General features: G+C 44.1%; 1 protein-coding gene across 2 annotated transcripts in view; it reads right to left on the reverse strand.

Annotated features, from left to right (window-relative positions):
* PIK3C3 (phosphatidylinositol 3-kinase catalytic subunit type 3) overlaps positions 1-23,004 on the reverse strand; it is a 167,490-nt gene that overhangs the window by 53,355 nt on the left and 91,131 nt on the right. For both annotated transcript variants that reach the window (XM_018576172.1, XM_018576171.1), the window contains exons 20-21: positions 22,684-22,768; positions 20,845-20,919 (exon numbers count right to left, since the gene is read on the reverse strand). In XM_018576172.1, coding sequence (XP_018431674.1) covers positions 20,845-20,919; positions 22,684-22,768 — 160 coding nt within the window. The remainder of the gene's footprint in view (positions 1-20,844; positions 20,920-22,683; positions 22,769-23,004) is intronic.

Genomic DNA, 23,004 nt, shown 5'->3' on the forward strand with positions numbered 1-23,004 from the left:
ACACCCACACGAGCGCGCTCTTTCGGCGTTCATTGTACAAGAACATCCTTCCTACTGCAAAGTCTATGTTAGGACCCATTCACACCTGACCGTTTTGTAGCGCGTCCTACGCTCGATGAACGCTCTACAAAACGGTCAAAAAAATAAATAGCACTGTAGTCAATGGCCTCGTTCCCACCTGTCCGTATTTCCGCCCGTCCCGAACGCACTACAAAACGGCCCACGCATGAAAAGGTCCCGAAGCGTTTTTTGCTGCGTATTGGTTCGTTTTGTAGGGCGTTTTCCATTAGTATACTGCCAAGTAGCCTTTGGAATCGCGCGACGGTCGCGCGGCTTTTTTACCGCGAATCGCGGTAAAAAAAACGCGTGACGGTCGCGCGACAGACGCGCATATTACAATACGCATAGGTGTGAATGGGGCCTTAGGAGCATGTCTGGTGACCCTATGCCGTTTGTCTGAATTCTTGCTTGTCTGATACCTGTCTTGACTCTCGGCTACGTTTTCTGGATACCTCTTTGTCTGCTATCTGCCCTGACCTTTTGCTACATTTACTGGATTCCCGCTTGCCTGCTAACCTACCAAGACCTTTTGCTACATTTTCTAGACACTTCTTTGTCTGCTGCCGCCCCTGACCTCTCATTACGTTTCCTGGATTCCTCTTCTACTTCCGATCTCACCTTTCACTGCCCTATGCTGCATTTACTTTAGGGGTCTGTAGCAACATCCACCGGCAGAGTATATAGTACAAGTCCTGGGGTAGGTGGACTAGTCTTAAGAGATAGGTGGCTGCTAAAGATGAAACACATCATCACTACATACTCAGACCTGGGTGTTTGCATTTGAGACAGTTTTAGCTTTCAGCTGCAATGCGGCATCTTAAATAAAGCCATCATTTGTTTTACTGTTCAAGCAAAATGGGAAAAATGAGTTGTGTGACTTCTAAAGAATATACAGCTGAACTAAAAGTTGTTTAAGATATCTGCCTGGAGTTCTTTAAACATGGCACTTTGTCAGCAGGAGCTTTCACATGTTACAGCAATCTGTAACAACTAATGCCGGGGTTTTCTTTCCAGAATAGATGCATAAAAGAATATTTGTGCAGGCTGGAGAGCTCGGCTCCATGGGCTCCCTTCACTTCCTCCAGCTACGGCGTGTAATGTTAATAAAAACCACTATCGCCAGAGCATTTGTAATAAAACAGCTTGAGGCAAAATTATACCGCATTACAGCAAAAAAACAGAATGTGTAGGGGCACCTTCAAGCAGAAGTATATAAAGGCCATGTAATGGTGCCCTCCAGCTGTGGTAGAACTACAAATCCCATGAGGCATTGCAAGATTCTCACAGCCACAGACATGACTCCCGGAGAGCGATATATCATGAGACTTGTAGTTTCAGCACAGCTGGAGGGCCGGGGTTTGGCTACTCCTGTACTGGAGGATAAATAAAAAGGAATACAAAAGCTAAAATATTTATCATTTGTAGTATAGTGGTTGGAAGTATTAAAGCCCAACTCCAGTCTCCCCATTCGACTCCATTTTCTAATTCTATAATCCATACTGAAATCTAAATTGCAGCTCTCACTGCACAATGTATCCTCTCCTCAGTGCCGTGTGGCACTGTGAAGCTCTGTAAATGCATAACAGATGCCTATGTCTCGGTTGGATAAGGCACAGTCTTGTCAAACTTCTTCTTTGCACAAGTTGCCATGGCCATGCCTCCTCTAGTCTCCTGATAGCAGGAGGTGCCGTGATAACTGCATTCATAGTAGACATTTGTGACAACTCCCCAAATAACACCAATTGGTCTCCTGGCATATGCTCCCAGCTCTAGGAGGGACCTTGTTATGTTGGGGACTGAAGTCCGATAGTGGCACCACACATCACAGCTTTGTGCACCATTCTTTTCCGCCCACAACCTGGCACTGGATAAGAATCTAAAAGTGGTAGGCACGTACTACAACTGTTTAAGACAAGTAGAAGGGCAAATCCATCTATGGCTTAAGTTATGGTCCTGGAGTTGGCCTTTATATGGTATGCCTAGCAACCCAATAAGTAAATCAATAATGTAAAGCTTCGTAGTAACCTTATAGCAGAGTTGTACGCAGATATTCAGTGATAGTGTGATGTCCAGCTTCTGGAATGTTTCCAAATATATTAAATTGTTAACTATTAATGCATATTAGATCATCTTTACCTGCTCATTGGTGGTGGTTACTACTGCTTCAACCAATGATAAACAAAGATATAAGATGCAAGGTTCTTTATTCTTTGTATGTCTTGGGAACCCCTAGCAGCATGTCAGAAGGCTTAAAGTAAATATGTGATTTCGCTTTAACCTCCCACCCTTCCAGGATCTGAAGGAAATACACCATACTTACAGGTATGAGAAAAATGGGACAGCAGTAGGCCAATCATCATTGTCACAAGGCAGACCATAGCCTTGTTTGACCTGAATTTAGTGACTTGGAGTTTACACAGGGCTCGCTTCTAACAGCTGACTGGGGCGATGGAGAAACAAATAGGAAATAGTATACGTGGAGGTCTGCATTAAAATTAAGCTTTTGCTTTGACATGCAAAGATATGCCTTAAAGGAGAACTATGGCGTTAGGGCTTTTCCCCATAGTTCTCCGAAGGGTAACGGGAGGACACAAACTAGCGTCCTCCCGTCACCCTAAGCTCAGTATACCGCGAGCTACAACACGCGGTATACTGAGACGCCGCAGCTGAAGCGGATCACGACAATTATGTCTGGATCCGCCCAGATGCGTGAGTGACAGCTGGCTTCGCCTATCTAGAGGCAGGGCAAGGTGTACCTGCCCCCTCCCCCGTCCGTTCCGCCAGTCAGCGCTGGAGGATTGGAGCGGGGAATACAGTCCCTGGGAATCTGCCGTGACAGGATCGAGAAGTGAGCGAACGCCGGTATGTGTTCGCTCACTTCCCGATCTACTGAGCCGACCTGTGACAGTTTCATTGTCACAGGTCGGCTAGAACTATGAGGATGAGTGAAAAGCACTCGCCTCATAGTTCTCCTTTAAAATAAATCTTCTTAAATCACATAGTGGTGGCATTATTTATTCTTATGCTGTCAAGTTGATGTTGACTGCTGTTGACCACATTGGGTTGTGGTCCTGCCATCTACTTGGGTCTTAAGCCTTAGCAACAACATTTTCATAGTTTTCTGTGACTGTACCATCCACCTTATTGCTGGTCATCCTCTTCTTTTTTCATCAACATGTACAAGCGTTATTGTCTTTTCCAGTGAGTTGGTTCTTCTTATAATAAGACCTAAATAAGATAGCTTCAGCCTAGTCATCTGGGCTTCTAGTAAAAGGTTGTGCTTGATTTTTTGAAGGACCTGCTGAATTTTTCTTGAAGACGTTTTACTGGTCATCAACGTTTTCAAGAAAAATACATCGAGTCCAGTTGCCTTGACTTAATGTTTACAGATATACCATGACCTGAATGAATGAGAACCTTCACAGATGACCCATTTGTTAGTGTTCCTTATCAACACCAAAGGTTCCAACTACCAATACTTTTTCTTTTTGTTTCTTCATTGCTATAGATAGCAACAGAAAATATCATAGCCTGATAATTGTGGACAATTCATGCATGTGGTGAAGTTAATCTCTTAATGACACCTTTTTTTCCCCCCGGAGAATTAGTTGCTCTAGGCTTCCTTCAGTGAGTCAGCTTTGATGATCTCTGCTGACATCCTAGATCCAACTTCCAAAGGACTAAACTGCACCTTCCTAGAGATCATGTAACCAAAGGCCTCTGTTTTTGATTATGCCAGAGTACAGAGGAGCATTTTCTCCAGAAAAAAAAAAGGATGTCCAAAAATATGTGGATGCCCCTCCAAAATTATTGAGTTTGGTGCACAATTCCAGGTGCAAAACAAGGTGTGACAAGTCTGGTGTGGAGGAATTCAGGTGGCCTGAACAGAACCCCGACCTCAAGCATAATGAACTCATTTGGGATGACATGGAAGGTAAATTGTGAGTAAGGTCTTTTCATCCATCAACAGTACCTTACCTCACAAATGATCTGTTCGGTAAATGGGCACACGTCTACAGACATACTCCATAGCATGGGCACGCTTGTGGAAAGCCTTCCAAGAAGGGTGGAGGCTATTATAGCCACAAAGAGGGAAGAGGGGGGCACAATTCCTTATTAATGCCTATGGTTTTGGAATGTCATGTCCAACAAGCTAATATAAACGGTTAGGTGGCCACAACCTTTTGGCTATATGATGTATTTCAGACGTTTAAATACAATTTATGTATCCATTCTGGAAACATGTAAGGAAAAAAAAAAAAAAAAAAAGCCAACCTAAAATGGATATTTCAGAGCTGCAGGGACTTTTTAAAATGGCCCTTTAAAAGACAATTGGCTCCTTTAGAAAATCCCACTGAGTATATAATAAGAGTAAAATGCAGAGGCAGCTGCAAAAAAAACCCAACATCTGCTTCTGAGCCGTTCATTTGCACCAAAGGTAATTCAGACATGCACAAGCTGCTTCTATAGCCACCCCCACCTCGCTCATGTTTGGCATACAGAATGGGGGGCTGAGACAATATATACATTACATCTCCCAAAGTTGCCCTGAAATCAATGACAAAGTTTCGGCTGTTTGTGTCAGCACTTTCAAATGCCACTGTCGTCAGATGGAAATTGACAGGACTTCCGAGGCTCCGTGTCAGCGCCAGTCTTTTTTTATACGCGAGTGCGTTCCGAGATACGCTTATCTGACAGGACATCTCTTTTTATAAACTGCGCCTGCACTCCCTGGAAACACAAAGAGTCCCTTAAATGTCTTAAAGGGAGTCGAGCGCCTTTTTGTGTTTATATACAGTAAATGTGGGGAACTGATCTAGACAAAGTGGGCTTGAATTAAAAAAGAAAAGATTTAGAAATAAAAACATCTAGAAATATGAATTATGCAGAAGTACTTTAATCCTGGAATTTCTCGGGAAAAAATAGAGACAACTTTCTGTATCTAGACACTTTTGTTCTACAGGGCGACCGACGAGAGTCGGACGTTTTTAGAACAGGTAGTACACGGTAAGTGGTGATGGGAGGGGGATGAGCTAGGTGTCTTTCCCCCCCACTGGAATGTCAATTCAGTCACAATGAAGCAGTGGACATTACAACATTGTTTGTTTGCTTACGACAGCTTTGTTCGAAGTGGTGAGTCTATCACAGCAACGCAGCGGCTATTTCGTCGAGAATTCAATGTTGAAATCAAAGTTGAATGTTGGTTGACATAGAGCCGTTCCCAGTCGCAACACGGTCCTCAGGTTTGTTGAACATTTCAGAACAACCTGAAACATTATGAACAAGAAACCACCAGGCCCGCCTGCACTGCAAGGATGCCAGCAAACATGGCAAGGGTGACAGAGGCACTGCTTCGGAGCCCGGGGCGGTCTGCTCGAAGACATGCAAGTGAGTTAGGGTTGAGTCGTGAATCAGAGAGAACCATGAGAGATTTAAGATTCCATCCATACAAAATGCAGGTTGTTCAACAGCTCAATGTGAGAGATTACAAGCAACAAAAAGACTTTGCTGTGTGAATGCACTTGATCTTGGTTCTCACTGATTCACGACTCAACCCTAATTCGCTTGCATGTCTTTGAGCAGACAGTCCCCGGCCTCCTAACCAGTGCCTCTCTCACACGTACAATGTTTTAAAGCGTCCCTGCAGTGCGGGCGGGGACTGGTGAACCTTAAAAATTACACTACACTGCAAATTATACATTAAACTGAAATAAAACAATCTAGCTTGGAGCCCAGACCTCCTCGGATGCCTGGGCCCCTCACACAAGTAACGGCCATACCCCCCTGATGGCAGTCTTGGCCGGGGACTCGGATCGCGACCCCCCTGTTCACTTGCGGGACCCCATATGGGGTCGCGACCCACACATTAAGAAGCACTGATCTAAGGCACGTCTGCCTCTGCTTAGAGTGATTTAGAGTGAGATCTGCTGATGTCCCTCCTCTCCTGCTCACTCTTTTCTTTACTGGAGAGGAAGCTGCACCTGAGGACATGCAGTGCAAGAATCTCCTTGCTTCTGCTTCATCTATTCTGTGGATCCATCACCTTTCCTGCTGCTGCTTCTTCATCATCATCTACCAGTTATCAGATTACCAGTCATCAGGGTGCAGCTTCTTGATGTGACATCAAGAAACAAAGCCCTGGTTCTACCTGCGGACAGTTGCCTATGGAGTCCAAGGGCGATCATCTGCAGGTAATTGCAGCATGTGTGATTACATTTGAATGGGTGCGAATAGCTGCAGGCGCTGGCGGCTGTCATTGCTTTGAACAGCTCTTCCTGCCCACAACAGTTGGCACGAGTCTCATGCGATTTGCTCCATTCAAAAAATATGAATGGGACCTAAAGGATCTACTGGCAGGATCTGTTACCCAGACCGAGAGCAATTGTTAAAGTGTTACAGATTAATGTGCCTATACTGTACAGTACCTCCAGATCTAGTGATCACTTGAAAACAATAACCCTAACCCTAAATATGACTTCTGAATGTTTTTTTTTTAAATCACATGCCTAGTCTTAACCGCCTACATTTGTGACAGATTTACTTTAAAGCCTCAGTCACACGGGAAACGGCCAGCACGTACAGCTCCCGGGAAGGACAGATGCTGCGTGTGATTAGTACGCAGCCCCTGTCCTTCTCTATGGGAGTACGCCGCCCTACGCTCACCCGCCCTGCATGTCCGTACGAGTGATAGGATGAATCCTGTCTGCGTCCGAGCCGGAACACCCACACCCGTAAGGACCTGCACTTGGGGTGAGTGTAGGGCGCGTACGGCCGTGTACTCCCATAGAGAAGGACAGGGGCTGCGTACTAATCACACGCAGCACCTGTCCTTCCCGGGAGCATGCAGCACGGAGCTGTGTGTGCCGACCGTTTCCCGTGTGAATGAGGCCTAAACATCCATATAACATGCAGACAATGATAAAACCAATGGCTGGGGCACAGAAAGGATTTTACAGGGAGCAGAGACCATTACAAGTACCTGAAAAGCATTGCTTTCCCACATTGTCTTTTTACTGGTGCTTCTATGTAATGTTTTCAGAGTTTAGGAAATTGCATATCCATTTCAAAACCGGACATCCATACAAATGAGAACTGTGCTGGATGCGGAAATCACTCAGGTTTCCATAATCCTCTTCATTGGGAGGTTTATAATAACGATAGGAGCTTGGCTTGGTCCTCTAAAGCCAATACCATAAAGCCTAATGCACAAGTCTGTTACGGCATAATGTGAATAGATGGCAAACATGCTGCGTAACTGATATCACACGGATGTGGCTGGCCTTAAGTGCTGCATTGTCATTCTAAGAATAACAACTTGGAGTGAATTAACATAACGACACAAAGTGGTCAATAATAACAAATAATTTTTTTTTGCCTGCCTATAGCAAGTGATACAGGGGAGAGATCATCAAAGAGGAACTCTCAAATACAACCTCAAGATGTCAAGATAAACACATCAGCCAGTGAACCACTTTTCCAACTGCATAAAAGTCAATATTGTTGACTCCCTAATTCCTTGCGGTTGGATCAAATGGCTTTCATAATAAATCTTGGCAGGACTCTGGCCTTTGGCCAATGATACTGTATTTTGCAATGTCAGACCCTCAACTCTAAATTTCTATGTATGTTTTGCCTTCTGAAGACTGCAATGGAGCATAACAGGGGGAGGGATTAAAACTGCAAAGTGTTCCCTTCTAGAGGGGTTTGGAATCCCTAGCCTGTAGTATCCAATTGCGTCCACCTTCTATTTTGCTGCATATAGGCATGGTTTACCGAGTCTAGAGGAAGCTCGAGTAACCTCCACAAAGCCCCCTGACCTGAACAGCTTTGGGATGAATTTCAACACCTCCTTTTGTTTGAATGGACACAAATTCTCACCGACACAGAACAAAATCTTGTGGAAAGCCTTCCCTGAAAAAGGGTAGCCGCAAAAGTGGGTGTAATGCCATAATAATGCTCATGGCTTTGGAATGGGATGTCCAATAAGCTCAAACAGGTGTGATGGTCAAGTATCCACAAATGTTTGTGTCTACTTGGGCTTGTGTATACTTAACCTTGTTCAGTCCTAGCTATGCACACTATCTAACTTGGTCCATGTCCCACTTGTGATCCTGTGAGCTGTTGCTGGCGAGCAACTTTCTGTAGTGTTTTGGCCAACAAGGAAAAGACCCTCTAGAAACAAGTGAGTGGTCTCATTAGCACTCCTGTTTCTGGTGATTTGCTGCCAGAGACAGGACAAATAATATGACAATGCCTAGTTCCAGCCACTAAAGGAGACAAGGTTAGGACAGTGTACAGTGTCTTGACCTATAGGAAACTTTCAAAAATCTCTTTGTACTCCCGAAACCTTTATTAAAATACATTGAAGGGAATTTATCAAAACTGGAGCAACTGTGCATGGCAACCAATCAGCTTCTCTTTCATTTTCAAATCTTAACTGAACAAACTGAAGAGAGAAGCTGATTGGTTACCATGTGTCAGGGCTCCACTCTAACTTAACTGGTTTGCAGCATTCTGGCTTGGCTACCATTCCACCCACCTGTGATTCCTCCATTGTCTGTGCAGACTGTGTAATGTTGCTCACTACCCCCAGGCTCCCTCTTATTGCCAAACAGGGAGCATCATCTTAGAGAGCCAGTTGGGAGTTTCCTGTTGCTGAGTGATGATGTCATCCCACTCACTATATAAACTGCTCAGTCCAGTCTGACCTTACCCTTACGTGTGCATTCCTGCTGCTCTGTGTATCCTGATTCCATGTATGACCCGATCCTGGCTGACGTTCTCCTCTGGTTCCTGCCCCTGGCTTGTTCCTGACAGCGCTGATCTCCGTGTTCCTGACCTGGCTTATATTACTACCCACTCCGGCTCCTGACCTTGGCTTGTTCCGGTTTATGATTTTTTGCTTGTTCCTGTTGACATTTTTCTTAATAAAGTATTTATAACTAGCACCTTATGCTTGTTTGGTTTTCAATGTGCTCTGACATTATGCACAGCTGCTCCAGATTTTGTCTGTCCAGTTTTGATAAATTCCCCCCATTAAATTCTATTCTTTTAGCCTTCATGAGTTTAGCTCTATGTGGATCTTGTTAGGTCAGCAAGCCAACATATTCTCCTTACAGCTGGGTCCTAAGAGGCATGTCACTTGCAAAGAAGGATATGTAAAATAGAATAAGCATGATATTAATACAATATAATAAGTTATACCTTCCAAGGAGGTGGCAGAGACAGAAGTGCAACAAGAAAAATAATTCTAATAAAAGCGAAGAGTGGACATTTGCAGTTTCTTTTCTTTGTGATAACGAGCTCATAAGGCATCCTGAAAAAGCACGTTAAAAGGTAATTTTATGGGGAATATGAATCAGATAAGATACTCTGGACCAGTTTTACCAATCATAAATCTAATGCTTATCTGTGATAAAGCAGTCGACTGATGCAGCCATACATTTAGCTTTGTGTCCAGAGAAATTCCCTCTGTGATATATGATGGAGATGAGAGATCTTATAGCCAGAAACAATGGCTCCTAGTCCTGAATAGGCTCTCAGTCTGCACTGCGTCATTTGTTATGTTCGCTAATTGAACTGTCTTCAGGTTCTTATCTTAAACTTCCAATTTTAACTTAGGAATTGTAGAAAACATAAGGGAGATGGTCTCAAAATGTTGAGGTGAGGCTTAAAGCAAACCTGCGCTTTGTTCATTCGATACTTCCGGGTAGGGAGGAACATGTGACAGGGCTGGGAAAATTAGTGAAGCCACCCATGGAGTCCATAGCCACGGGATTCAATAGCCACGCAAAACAACGACTCAGACAGTGTTTACTTCACTCTCAGTAGCTGAACAAAGCAGCAGAGCAAAAAGAAGGTAAACATGTGATGCTGGGGAAGACTTTGTTAAATTAATTTCACCTATATACGAGGATGGACTTCTTGAAGCCAAGATCCAGCTCCTGTGCTGTGCAAGTACTCCACTGACACAAATGCTCTATTTAACCAAACATGTCCATGATTATGCAAATCATAATCGAAAAGTGTTGTCCGATGATCGCAAGGTGTATGGGCAGCTTTATTTATAAGCCGTGGTTTCCATTCACAGTACTAATGATGACCAACAGCTGTGTGCAGTTTGCAACACAGTAAATTGTATTTATGCTATAGGTTCTGCATGTGCAGTTGGCCAAAGGAATATAAAGAACTCATTTGCATGGCTCAGCCCACTAATATATATGACAAATAAACCAATTATTTGGGGGACTTTTTATAGCAGTGATGCATATAGATACTTTCTGTTTTAAGAAGGCACTACTGTGCTTCACACAGTATAAGGTCCCCATTCACACCTAGGCGTATTGTAATATGCGCGTCTGTCACGCGGTTTTTTTACCGCGATTCGCGGTAAAAAAGTCGCACGACCGTCGCGCGATTCCAAAGGCTACTTGGCTGTATCCCAATGGAAAACGGCCTACAAAACGGCCCAAAGTAGTCCCGGGACCTTTTCAGGTGTGGGCCGTTTTGTAGGGCGTGAGGGACGGGCGGAAATACGCCTAGGTGGGAACGAGGGCATTGACTACAATGCTATTTATTTTTTTGACCGTTTTGTAGCGCGTTCGTCGAGCGTAGGACGCGCTACAAAACGGTCAGGTGTGAACGGGGCCTTAAAGTTAGCTGACCCACGTAAGGCTTCACACTGATATTATAGTGGACTAAGCCATGTGAAGCCCTTTGGTTCCTTTTGGCCGACCTCACAATATCCTGTCTGGTTATACTTTCTCATTGTTCCCAAAGCCCTACTCCTTAGAAGTCGTTGTTTCTACAGATGATGGCCAACAAGCCTAAAACAGATTCCCTCTATCTTAAAAAGAATAAAAAATAAAGAAAATTATGTGGTGTATTAGAAAAAGAAAATGGTGACAATTAGACAAGTTTCATGTGTGTGGCTTTGCTGCAATCCAAGGCTGACAGGTGACCACAATAGTGGATAATCACTATCTTATGTGCACAATCTAGAAGTGGTGCATAAGATATGGTCTTATAATCACCTGGATTAACAATCTAGAATGAACCTGACGTGCAGTTAAATCGAGCCGAAATGCCTTGCAAAGCTGTGTTTGCAGAGCTCCTACACAAGAACTGGAAGCTCTTCACAATGTCCATGACCACTTAAGCGGTTAATGTAAACAAATCAATTAGTGAATGTGGAGTCAGAAGCTGCCGAATCAGCTGCTGAGATGAATGCGTGTGTCAGCGGTAAACACTGTGACATTCCCTGTCCAAACACAACACCTATTGAACTGCCTCTGATTACACACTGCGGTCAGGGGAGCCTTGGCTCTTGTGAGTTTAATGGAGTAATCAACACCTATTAGGATAAAGGAATTTAAACAGATTACACATATGAAGCAGAAACAAGGGTCATATAACTATTCTCTAGACTCCTGGGGCCCAACCGGTGGCCCGAGACCACAGGCAGCCTTTGGTACTTACTGTGAATCTCAGGCCCCCACAGCTAGTAGTCAGTGTTTTCCCTGCCTAGGTGCTAACTCAGATGTGATCAGCATGTGAACCAAACAAAATGAGAAGTGTTTCTGGACTGCATGTTATGTACTGAAAGCCTTGGGACACCTAAACTTGCTGGGCACTGGGTCTCATTCTAATGAGAAGATCAAAGAAGGGGTTCTCTGAAGTAGCTACACGAAGAGCTTCATTATAGAGATGTAGTTGGAGACTGGATAGACTTATAACAGGAGATGGTCAAAGACTGAGGACACATTACAGGTCACTGCAATCACTACCATTACAAAATATTTTCCTTGCGCTGGCTTGAGTCCTGGTTACTATACTGTAAAGTGGATGTAATGGCAGTGAGTTCTAGTAGTCTTCTGTAATGTGTCCTCAGTCTCTAGCTCCTGTTTTAAGTCTCCAATTATACCTCTTGCATGTCCTTGCTCTGGCTTGAGTTCTGGTTATAGTAGAGTAGTACCTACGCTGCCAGAACAGTTTCTCATACCACAGTACCTACTCTGCTAGAACCAGAACCAGAACTCAAGCCAGGGAAAGAAAAATATTCATTTGACGAACTAGTTGACTCCACTAGATAAAGGGCTTAGTTGTCCATTCCCTTTTCTCTGCTTCATTACTTTCTCTTATCTATCATATTCTATCTTGCTATGGAGAAAATCAAACATGGGAAACACCGAACTGTAAAGGGGATGTAATGGCAGTGAGTTCTAGTAGTCTCCTGTAACATGTCCTCAGTCTCTATCTCCTGTTTTAAGTCCCCAACTATACCTCTTGCATATCTGCAGGAACTGACATTTTTCTCTAACATTACATGTACTGAATATTATGTGTGGTTCTTTGGTGATTTCAGGGGCTGCACTTGAGGCCTCCTATATCAAGATGGCCACCATCATGGTTAGACAAACACGATGATCGCAAGTACGATCTGCACGTCCAAGGTGGGCAGATCATACGGGCTTTCAAGAAGCATACGACCATCGCAAGACAAAAGTCTTGCGATGGTCGTAAGGTGTATGGGCACCTTTAGGGTTGTAGAGTCATTTACCTGGACTCAATTTTGAACAAAGCAGCTTCAGCTGGAACACAGTTCTGTTATCTTGTTACCCGAGTTGTACTACATCTGTCAATCTGTGTGTCATTTCAGTTTGGATCAGTGGAGACTTCAGTACAAGGCCTGACTGCAAATCAAAATTGCCAAATGTCCAGCAAAAAAAAAAAAAAGGATTACCAGTAAGGCTATTTCCCGGAAAACAATTTTGGGCAAAATGTTTTTTCTTTCTTTTTAGTTTTGTATAGAGTAGGAAATGGTTAGAACCTATATCAGGCTTATACTGCTAAGACATCTTTAAGGACATTTGCTCAGTTGCTGTCCCATTGCCAATAGTGTCACCAAGTCAAGTAGGGGGTTATCTTGTATATTGACAAAGACACGAACAGAAAGCTGGTCAGGGATCAAGCCTTCACCTACTCTAGTTTGAAAAAAATGATTTTTTATTGCTTTCTATGCCCCTGATTTTACCCCACACCCTCTTCTGGTGACAAAATTGCCAATGGGACAAGTGGGGGAATTTTATTATTATTATACAGGATAAATAGCACCAACAATTTGCGCAACATTTTACAAAATGGTGGAGGCAGTACAGTTACAATACAATTTCAGTACGGGTGGTCCCTGCTTGTGACAGCTTACAATCTAGTAGGAGGGGCAAGTGATACAAAAGGTAATAATTGTTTGGATTGAGTTATTGGAGGAAGTAAAAGGGCTGTTATGTTGAGATGAGATAGGCTTCACTGAAGAGATGGGTTTTTAAGGATCGCCTAAAGGTGAGCAGCATAGGAGATAGGCGGACAGATTGGGGTAAGGAATTCCAGAGAATGGGGGACTCTCTGGAGAAGTCCTGGAGGCGTGCATGGGAGGAGGTAATTAGAGAGCTAGAGAGCAGGAGGTCTTGAGAAGAGCGGAGAGGATGGTTTGGGTGATATTTTGAGATGATATTGGAGATGTAGTCAGGGGTGGAGTTGTAGATTGCTTTGTATGCTGTTGTTAGCATTTTGAATTTTATTTGTTGGGCAAATGGGAGCCAGTGGAGGGGTTGGCAGAGAGGGTCGAGAGACACTGAACGGTTGGTAAGGTGGAAGAGTCTGGCAGCAGCATTCATGATAGACTGAAGTGGGGATAGCCTGTGTAGTGGTAGGCCAACAAGGAGGGAGTTACAGTAGTCGAGGCTAGAGATTATAAGGGAGTGAATTAGAAGCTTTGTGGTTTCGTTTGTTAAAAAGGGGCTTATTTTAGAAATATTTCGGCAAGACTTGGATAGTGATTGGATGTAGGGATGAAAGGAAAGCTCAGAGTCAAGGATAACACAGAGTACCCTGGCTTGATGGGAGGGGATGATCATAGTGTTGTTGACTGTGATAGGGAAGTTGGGGGAGGGAACACGGAGAGGAGGAAATATTATAAACTCAGTTTTTTACAAATTGAGTTTGAGGCAGTGGTTTGACATCCATGCTGAGATGTCACGGAGTGTATTATAGCTACGTGAATAGACAGAGAGGGGGGAGCTGAGGAGTGGAGAGGTAGATTTGGGTGTTATATCTCCCCAACAGAGCTCGGCGGTAAAGACATGTCACTGAGACTCTAAGTGAGGGAAGATTTCTCATGCGAGTACACAAACACCAATAAAAAACACCGGTTGTTCTAACCTATCCCTCCTTTATTCAAAACTTTAAAGAAAAAAAAAAAGAACACACCCCTTTCCTAACCCTACTAAGTAACGAAACCCAAAAAGCGAGTCCTTACCTCCTTATACCGCCCACACTTAACCCATGGCCTGTCTCTGAAAACTACCCTAACTAACCTAATCTTTATAGAGAGCTCAAACCTACAACAGCTACCAAAAACACTGAACTCCTGAAAGCCATGTCTAGCAATGACCTAGCCAATTCTCAAAGCTAAGACCTAACACTAACCTCTCTTGTGCTAGATCTCCAACCTCGCTCCCGTGATCGGTTACAATCTCATGTTTAGTTTATACATTTCTATTGAGATTGTAGTCCATCACAGCAGTGAGCTTGGAGCGGTGACTACTTTACAACACACACAGGGACCATGGGGAACAAAAGTATCCCCCCTCCAGAAGGAAGGACAGTGTCAGCACCCATTCAGAGATGATTGGAGGATCTACAGCCGAGTGATACACAAATAAGATACATTGTTGTTAATAGTTAAGGCACTTGAATGTATTTTTAAGATTTAACTCTGAGTTAAGTAACACTTTAAATCAGATCTGGCTGGGGCCTAAAGACAACATTTCACATACACCACCAGCCTATACTGCTGACACACAATAGGATGGATTCATGATCAATATTGTTTCACTGTAAGAAGGTTTTCATCTATGGGCCAAGTACTGAAAAAACCTTTAATTGTATTAATCTAACCACCTCTCAAGCCAATGGAAACAATGTGGGTGGGCTTGATTGCAATCATTTTACTCTCCTCCATTCCAGTTACAAAGAATAACTTTAAAATGCATAACAGAAAAGCCAAAAAAAAAAAGGTCCGATATGTACTAGCTTTCTCTTTAAATATGCATCTCTTATAAATCCATCTGACACCAAGGAAATGAAAGAAGAGAATCAGGGAGGATTCGTAATGCAATTAACGACCATTGAACAGCCATTTGACATCCAGGGATGAGTCAGACAAGTCTGATTACAGGTTGCATACTCGTTTTCTATTGCCGTTTGCAGTGATGAAAGGGAGTTACTGAGCTAAATGTAATTTCCTGTAATGTGTCAAATGAATGTTCACAAACACAATATAAGTAATTGCCAGACACTCGGTTTGTCTTTGCTCGGAGAAGACTGTGGTGTGATAGTACGGGAGTTACCAGGTCTAAAGTTCCTAACGTAATAAACAACATATTAATGGGATGACATGACTAACCACACAGTTCTAAGCTGTAATTATCCATAACTGCAAAAAAAAAAAGGTTGTGATGTATAAAAAGAGAAATGGAAACATGATAGAAGTATTACATTGAGTGTATATATAGACCACGTGTAATATCTTGATTTTGGGCACCACATTCTTATGTGGAATAAGACCGCCACCATTTACTTGTAGGAAAAAAGAGATTTGGAGAGGTCAAAACTTAAAGTGACAATAAGCTCAGGAATTAAATCTAAAAAAATGCATTCAACTACCTAAACTATTAACAATACTAGACCTTATATGTGTATCACTCGGCTGTAGATCCTCAAATCATCTCTGAGACACCGTTCACACTGAGCGATTTATCGCGCAATTTCAGCTCCAAAATCGCTCAAATATCAGCTCAATGTCGCTCAATGTAGCTTGTCCAATGCATTTCAATGGAGCTGTTCACATCTCACAGCTCAATGTCGCCTGTAGCTCGTCGCCCGAGCTTGTAGCTTGAACAAGACTTATTTTTCGTCGTATTTTGTGCGATTTGGCCCAATAGACTTTAACGGTGTACCTCACTGTCGCACTACGTCGCGCTACAGAAGTGTACGCATTATTGAAGGCAAAAGGTGGCCCAACGAAGTACTGATGGGGTGGTCATAATAATCTGGCCAATCAGTATATATAACAAAACAATGTCAATGGTAGGTTTAACAGACCACGTTGGTGTTCAGTATAGTGTCCCCTCATGTTGGTGTTCAGTATAGGGTCCCCTCAAGTTGGTGTCCAGTATAGTGTCCCCTCATGTCGGTGTTCAGTATAGTGTCCCCTTACATTGGTGTTCCATGTAACCAGAACATACTGTAAATGCACCATTACTCAAAGAACCCCTAGCAACTTCTAGGGGAACACTAAGGTTCCAAAGAAACCTGGTAGACACAGGCTGGTGTACACTGAACTTTGCTTGGGAGACCAGGGATCTGACACACTCAGAAGTGTTAAGGATGCAGAAGATCCTATAAATAGCATATCTCTTCGAGAAAACAAACTAAGACCACCGCAGCCGGGACGGATCCAGACATTAATGTTGAGATCCACCCAGCTGCGTGATTGAAAGCTGGCTCTGCTTATCTAGAGGCAGAGCCAGCTGTACCCGCCCCTTCCCCCGTCCATCCCACCAGTCAGCGCTGGAGAATCGGACAGGGGAGGGGGGAATCCCTGCAGGGAGCCGTGAGTGACAGTCACCACAGGGACAGGATCGAGAAGTGAGCGAGCGACGGTATGTGTTCCCTCACCTCCCGATCTACTGAGCCGACCTGTGACAGTTTCATTGTCACAGGTCGGCTAGAACTATGAGGATGAGTGATTTTCACTCACCTCATTAGTTCTCCTTTAGATATGGGAATAGAAATTAGATTTTGCAATGGCTGCCTCACCCCTGTGATTATTACTAGAAGAAGCTCCTAAAAGATTAATATTCCTGCAGTCTGTAGCATTTTTAGTGCTAGTTTAGTAAAGGTCGGGGATGCGAATAAGGAATTGGAGTAAATATAGACTACTTTATTCCCTTGTACATTACACCCAATTCTCTGAACATTTTTAAGCAATGTATTAATTTCGGGTGTACAAAATAAATAAATAAATACATCTTCAAACAAAGGCACATTTCAAGCACTAGGGCTGCAACAAACTAATTAATAATAATCGATTATGAGAATAGTTGTCAACTATTCTCATTGTCAATTAGTTGGTTGGATGGGGGAAATGGAGGGAGGAGTAGAGGGAGGGAAAATAATCGGGTAACTAATCGATTATGAAAATAATCGTTAGCTGCAGCCCTACTAAGCACACAGACACAACTATACAGGCATACCAGCATACATTGGCCAGAGATGTATAGCTAAACATAGAGCCATGTAACATCTCAGAACCACCAAGGAGGCATCATTATAGGATTCTACCTTTCCAAAAAGTCACTTTGTTAAATGTCTGCCCTGCTAGGGCTGCCCCACCAACAGGATCTATAACATTTAGAACTGCAGTTGGATCTTGTTCGAATGCCATCACAAGCAGTTGAAGTACATCTTTTTGGGTAGGCTGGAAATGGGCAGGTGGCACTAAAAAATATAACGTTGCAAGCTCCTATTTAGAAGTGTCGCCCGACTGGGAATATAGTATGGCCAGAAGTATGAGAGTTACAAGGCAGCTCCACTAATGTTGGCATTTAGCTGTGTTTCTGTTTGTCTGGAGTCGCACTTTAACATCCTGCCCTGCAAAAAGTGATTTGTGGGGTAATGATAGGAGTGCCCGCATATGGACTATGCAGAGGTAATTAGCCCTTGGCAAGCTGTTTCCCAGAGCCAGACGGAAAGCCAGGACACTTCACACATACACGATATCATCCCATGCATGACGTTTTATGGAGCGCACATTAATAACCTAACATTTTCTGCACGACACGATTATCTATCCGCAGACTCAATTTATGCTTCAAATTGTTAGAGGCAAAACAAGCAATTTAACAAAGAAAGCGCCTTCTCTCTGTACTCTCGCTTGCAGAATAAGAGGGCGAAAAAAACAAAAGCATTCCTCTCTGCATTGGAAGGAGGAGGATATGGTGGATGTACAGTGTCCTCTGCTGGAAGGTTGGAGGAATACCGAGGGGGAGAGGAACCATTTCCACCTAGCAACAAGCTGTCTGTTTACCGATACAGACCCGCCATCTCCCTATAGGAAGCTCATGGCAGGCACTGCACATCATGCCCTTTGCAATCGCTGACACAAAGCAGTAATTGGATTTAGTGTAGTCTGCGATATGTACATAGACAAATAATTCCAGGAGGGAAATGGACGGAGGAAGTTACAGCTGGAGGCTTACTTTATTTCAGGACGCGGCAGAATTATAACAAGTGGAAAATGTTTCATATTCTGAACTTCCAGCTGGCCTCTTAAATGCAGCTATGAAGAAAACCCGTTCCCCACCCAAATTCCCCAATGCAGACCTCCGAGCTTCCACTGACCTCGACAGAGAATAATGGCCGTCCAGGAGAAAGCATTGAGCTCAGTATGAGTACAACCATTATAAGCTTTGGCTGGGCTTGGAATATGCAGGTGGGCATGGGGTATGGACCAGCACAAGATCCAAACAGTACCGGGATCTGGACATTTAGAGAGAAACTGAACCTGAGGTCTGATCAGGAGGATGAGGGAGGTGAAGGGGAAAGGTTTTCATCAATTGCAGATACACTTTAAGTATCCGACATAGAGCTCTGTATCACCATTCCTACCGGGAAAACGTTTTGGCCAGCAGTAAACTAGGCGGAAGTTGATAAGGAATCTTATGACTTGCTTAATAACTTGCTTCTGTTTAACTAGGGTATATCTAAGCTATAAAACATCTCTCTTGGACTCATTCTCTGCCCACTTCCCTCGGCCATGTCCTCTTCCTGCACTCATTATGTTTTCTGCTGTAACTACATACTGTTCCTTCCCCTCCTGTTCTCTGCCCACTTCTCCCAACTGAATGCATTCTCTGTATCCTCCTTTCCTGTTCTCTGCCCACTTCTCTCTGCTCCACCCATTCTCTACATCCTCCTCTCCTGTTCTCTGCCCACTTCTCTCTGCTGCACCCATTCTCTGCCCACTTCTCCCTACTGAATGCATTCTCTGTATCCTCCTTTCCTGTTCTCTGCTCCACCCATTCTCTACATCCTCCTTTCCCGTTCTCTGCCCACTTCTCTCTGCTCCACCCATTCTCTGTATCCTCCTTTCCTGTTCTCTGCCCACTTCTCTCTGCTCCACCCATTCTCTGTATCCTCCTTTCCTGTTCTCTGCCCACTTCTCTCTGCTGCACCCATTCTCTGCATCCTCCTTTCCTGTTCTCTGCCCACTTATCTCTGCTCCACCCATTCTCTACATCCTCCTTTCCTGTTCTCTGCCCACTTCTCTCTGCTCCACCCATTCTCTGCATCCTCCTTTCCTGTTCTCTGCCCACTTTTCTCTGCTGCACCCATTCTCTGCATCCTCCTCTCCTGTTCTCTGCCCACTTCTATTGCATGCATTCTCTGTATGCTCCCCTCCTGTTCTCTTCCTACTTCTCTCTGACGCACCCATCATTTTCTGCCCCTTGCCGTCTTGTTTTATGCCGACTTCTCTCTACTGAGTCAATTTTTTCGGCATTCTCCTATTCTGTTATCTGTCTACTTGTTCTTTTTTTGCACTCTGCCCACTACGCTCCAGCTTTCTGTCTGCTTCTTTGTGCTGTACCCTACCTCTTTCTGTACACTACCCACCTACTCTCTATCTAGTTCAACACTCTGTCACTCAAATGTCTTTCTGTGTTCCTCCACATTCAGTTTTTCTTCCTTCCCTACAGTTATCCTCCTCTCCCGTTTTATATTCTACCCTACTCCCTGCACTCCGTCTCTTTCACCTTTCCACTCTACCTCTGTACCCATCCCATTCCACACTTGTTGCGAGTCCCTTCCCTTTCTGTTCTCTGGCCTGACAATCTGCTAAATCTCATTTTTAGATGTGCAATCTGCTAAACAGTTGCTTGATTACACTCTGGGCCCTCGTTCACACCTGAACGTTTTGTAGCGCGTTCTACGCTTGACGAACGCTCTACAAAACGCTCAAAAATATAAATCCCATTGAATTCAATGGTCTCGTTCCCACCTTGGCGTATTTCCGCCCGTCCCTAGCGCGCTACAAAACGGCCCACGCCTGAAAAGGTACAGGTACTACTTTGGGCCGTTTTGTTGCGCGTTTCCATTGGGATACAGCCAAGTAGCCTTCAGAAATGCGCAACGGTCGCGCGACTTTTTTTTACCGCGAATCGCGGTAAAAAGACGCGCATATGCAATACGCCTAGGTGTGAACGAGACCGTAGAGTGTAGTCAAGCAACTGATCAGTAGATTGCACAGCTAAAGTCTGCAGCACCAAGTGGCCAGCAGGCAGGCATGTCTAAAGGGATGTCGGGGATGTGTTCTTTTATATAGCACTCAAAGCAGGGTGCTGTGATGTTTACAGAAGCCTTCCAGCCACTCCCACCAAACTCCACCATGCTATGGAGCAAAGGTCAGCAGGAAGATTCGGCGATGATGTCAATGGGCCTCGAAAGAGGTATCTCTTTAAGACAAAATTTAATTGAAGGTTTGCTTTAAAAATTTCAACTGCATGCTGAACCTTCATTGCTGACGAAATTCAGTAAAGCATCTCCCTCCTGCGTCCCCGGGTTATAATCATCATGCATACACAGGTCCTTTATAAACATTCCACAGCAGCGTACCATCTCTGCTCTGCTACAAGCAGAAGAAACATGTGAAAACGAATCACAGACCTGTTTTGGTTAACAAGAGATTGTCCAGATGTCGGTCTCCTACTCCGAGGATGTAAGTGATGACGCAGTATCCCGCTGCAAGGAAGAATATCGTGTAATGAGACAATGACTGCGTCCATTAACAAGCCACAGAAATGACAGGGTAGGCATTTACAGAAGGCACAACAATCCCTGATCAGTACAATACCGCTTTTCTCTGCTCTCCTACTCATCTCACAAGAACTGGCACACTCCATGCGTCACCTTTTACTTTAAGTAGAACCTGTCCTTAAAGCTGAACTCCGGGCTTAACAAATCTCATCTCAGTACCATGTGAATTCTTACTTGATTCTTGTATTCCTCCCAGAACTGTGCAATCGTGGAGGCTCAGCATCACATGTGGGCGTTACCTAGGGTGGTCTGCATGCAAATGCAGTCTGACCAAACACCCTCTACTCCAGACTGACATCCACCCATCAATTGACTAAAAACACAAAGCGCACAGCTCACCCCTATTATGCATGCTTGCAATCCACACTCGGTGCACGGATGACTCTCTTCTGGAGTGATAGGCTCAAAAACTATAGAACTCAGCATACGGTGATCTTCCAAAGAAATTCAAACTTTATTCCACATTCATCTATACAAAGAACAAATGCTGACGCGTTTCTGTCTTACTCCGCCTTAGTCATAGCGGGACATTTTGATTTTGGCATGACTCCTTACAAGTGCCAGCCCACTGCTTGCATCAGGGCTGAGAGCACTGGAGAGGAGTATTGATGTGCAGGGGGGCTTGGTGCAAACCCAGTTTTCCAGAGTTCGCCCAAGCCCATGCAAAATTGTCACTGATACCCCCCTGTCCCAATCAGTTGCGGCAGGGGCATTCCCCACCTCTTTATGACATGCAGCTGTGGCGTAGGGAATGCCCTGGCTGCAACTGAATGGGCCAGCAGGGGTGTGGCTCAAAGCAGAAATGTAAAAATTGCTCTGGTCCACAGGGGGGCATAGAAGTGTAAATTCAGAAGTGGTTAAATTAAGCAATGCCGGGCAAATTAACAAGATCACTTAACTTTTGCCCTATTTAGCTACATATAGTCACCTTCTTTTCTCTTCCCAGTTGCTCCTCTCAGCTTTCAGGATGTAAGAGAAGACGACTTGCTGAGTACTCTAATGCAGATTGCATAGGGACCGTTTCAGGGCCACATAAGGTCCCTTCCTCAGGACGACTATGTCCTCACAGTACTATGTCGCCCTGAGGAAGGGACCCTACGTGGCCCTGAAACGTTGGCCATGTAGGACATACGGTGACGGTCATAAAGCGGCAGGTTAGGAAGTCATATGTGCCCAATACATTTAAGTAACAAGTCTTTATCTTCTCTCTGTTCCCATTGGCCGAACACACTAGTGAGGGAGCGTAGAGAAGGTGAATATGTGAGGCTGGGGACGGGTGGCAGTTAAGTAAACCCATTTGGATGGACAAAGCACAGGTTCACTTAGTGCTCCACCTTTTACTGATGCAAAATCCACTCCAATTCCCCTGCTAAGAAATGACAAAACCTCTACTGCCGACTGAGATTCTAGCTTTTGACAGACAATGATGAGGCTTTGAATGGGAGAGGCAGAGCCTAACCTTGACTTGGGCAGAATTCAAGCCTGGTCCCAGGATTCCAGGACTTTGGTCAGAGAGATTCAGTCACCCTTGAAGATCTAAGGGCCACAGGTACTTGCCAGCACCAAAGGCAGCTGAATGCCAGCATCATTGTTAGTGTTTTAGGCCAGGTCAGGTGCACCGCCTTTATTTTCAAACATTTGCATTGTAAAGGAACACGCATTTCCGCTGTGAAATGTTATCAAACTTACCGCAACTTTTTACATACGTGTCCATGACCTCTGCACTTATCCCATAAGGCCCTTTATCACTCGGAGCATGTTTCCTGAAAAAGTTCTGCAAAACAACAAAAAAGGGGGTCAACTGAGAGGTTACACTGGTAGAAAATTAAACACAGGAACACACAGACAGCAATAAAAAAACACCATCAGACATTCTAAACCCCATTCAAAATGTCCCCAATAGAGTCACAGACAGCAATTAAAACTTTGACAGAGGCTCTGAATCTTGTCTGCTCTATCCAAAATGAAGTAGAATGGTTGGTTGTAGTTGAGCTTTAACATATCGTTACA

The sequence above is a fragment of the Nanorana parkeri genome, unplaced genomic scaffold (genome assembly GCF_000935625.1).
Source record: "Nanorana parkeri isolate BGI_ZX_2015 unplaced genomic scaffold, ASM93562v1 scaffold58, whole genome shotgun sequence".
Classification (NCBI taxonomy): domain Eukaryota; kingdom Metazoa; phylum Chordata; class Amphibia; order Anura; family Dicroglossidae; genus Nanorana; species Nanorana parkeri.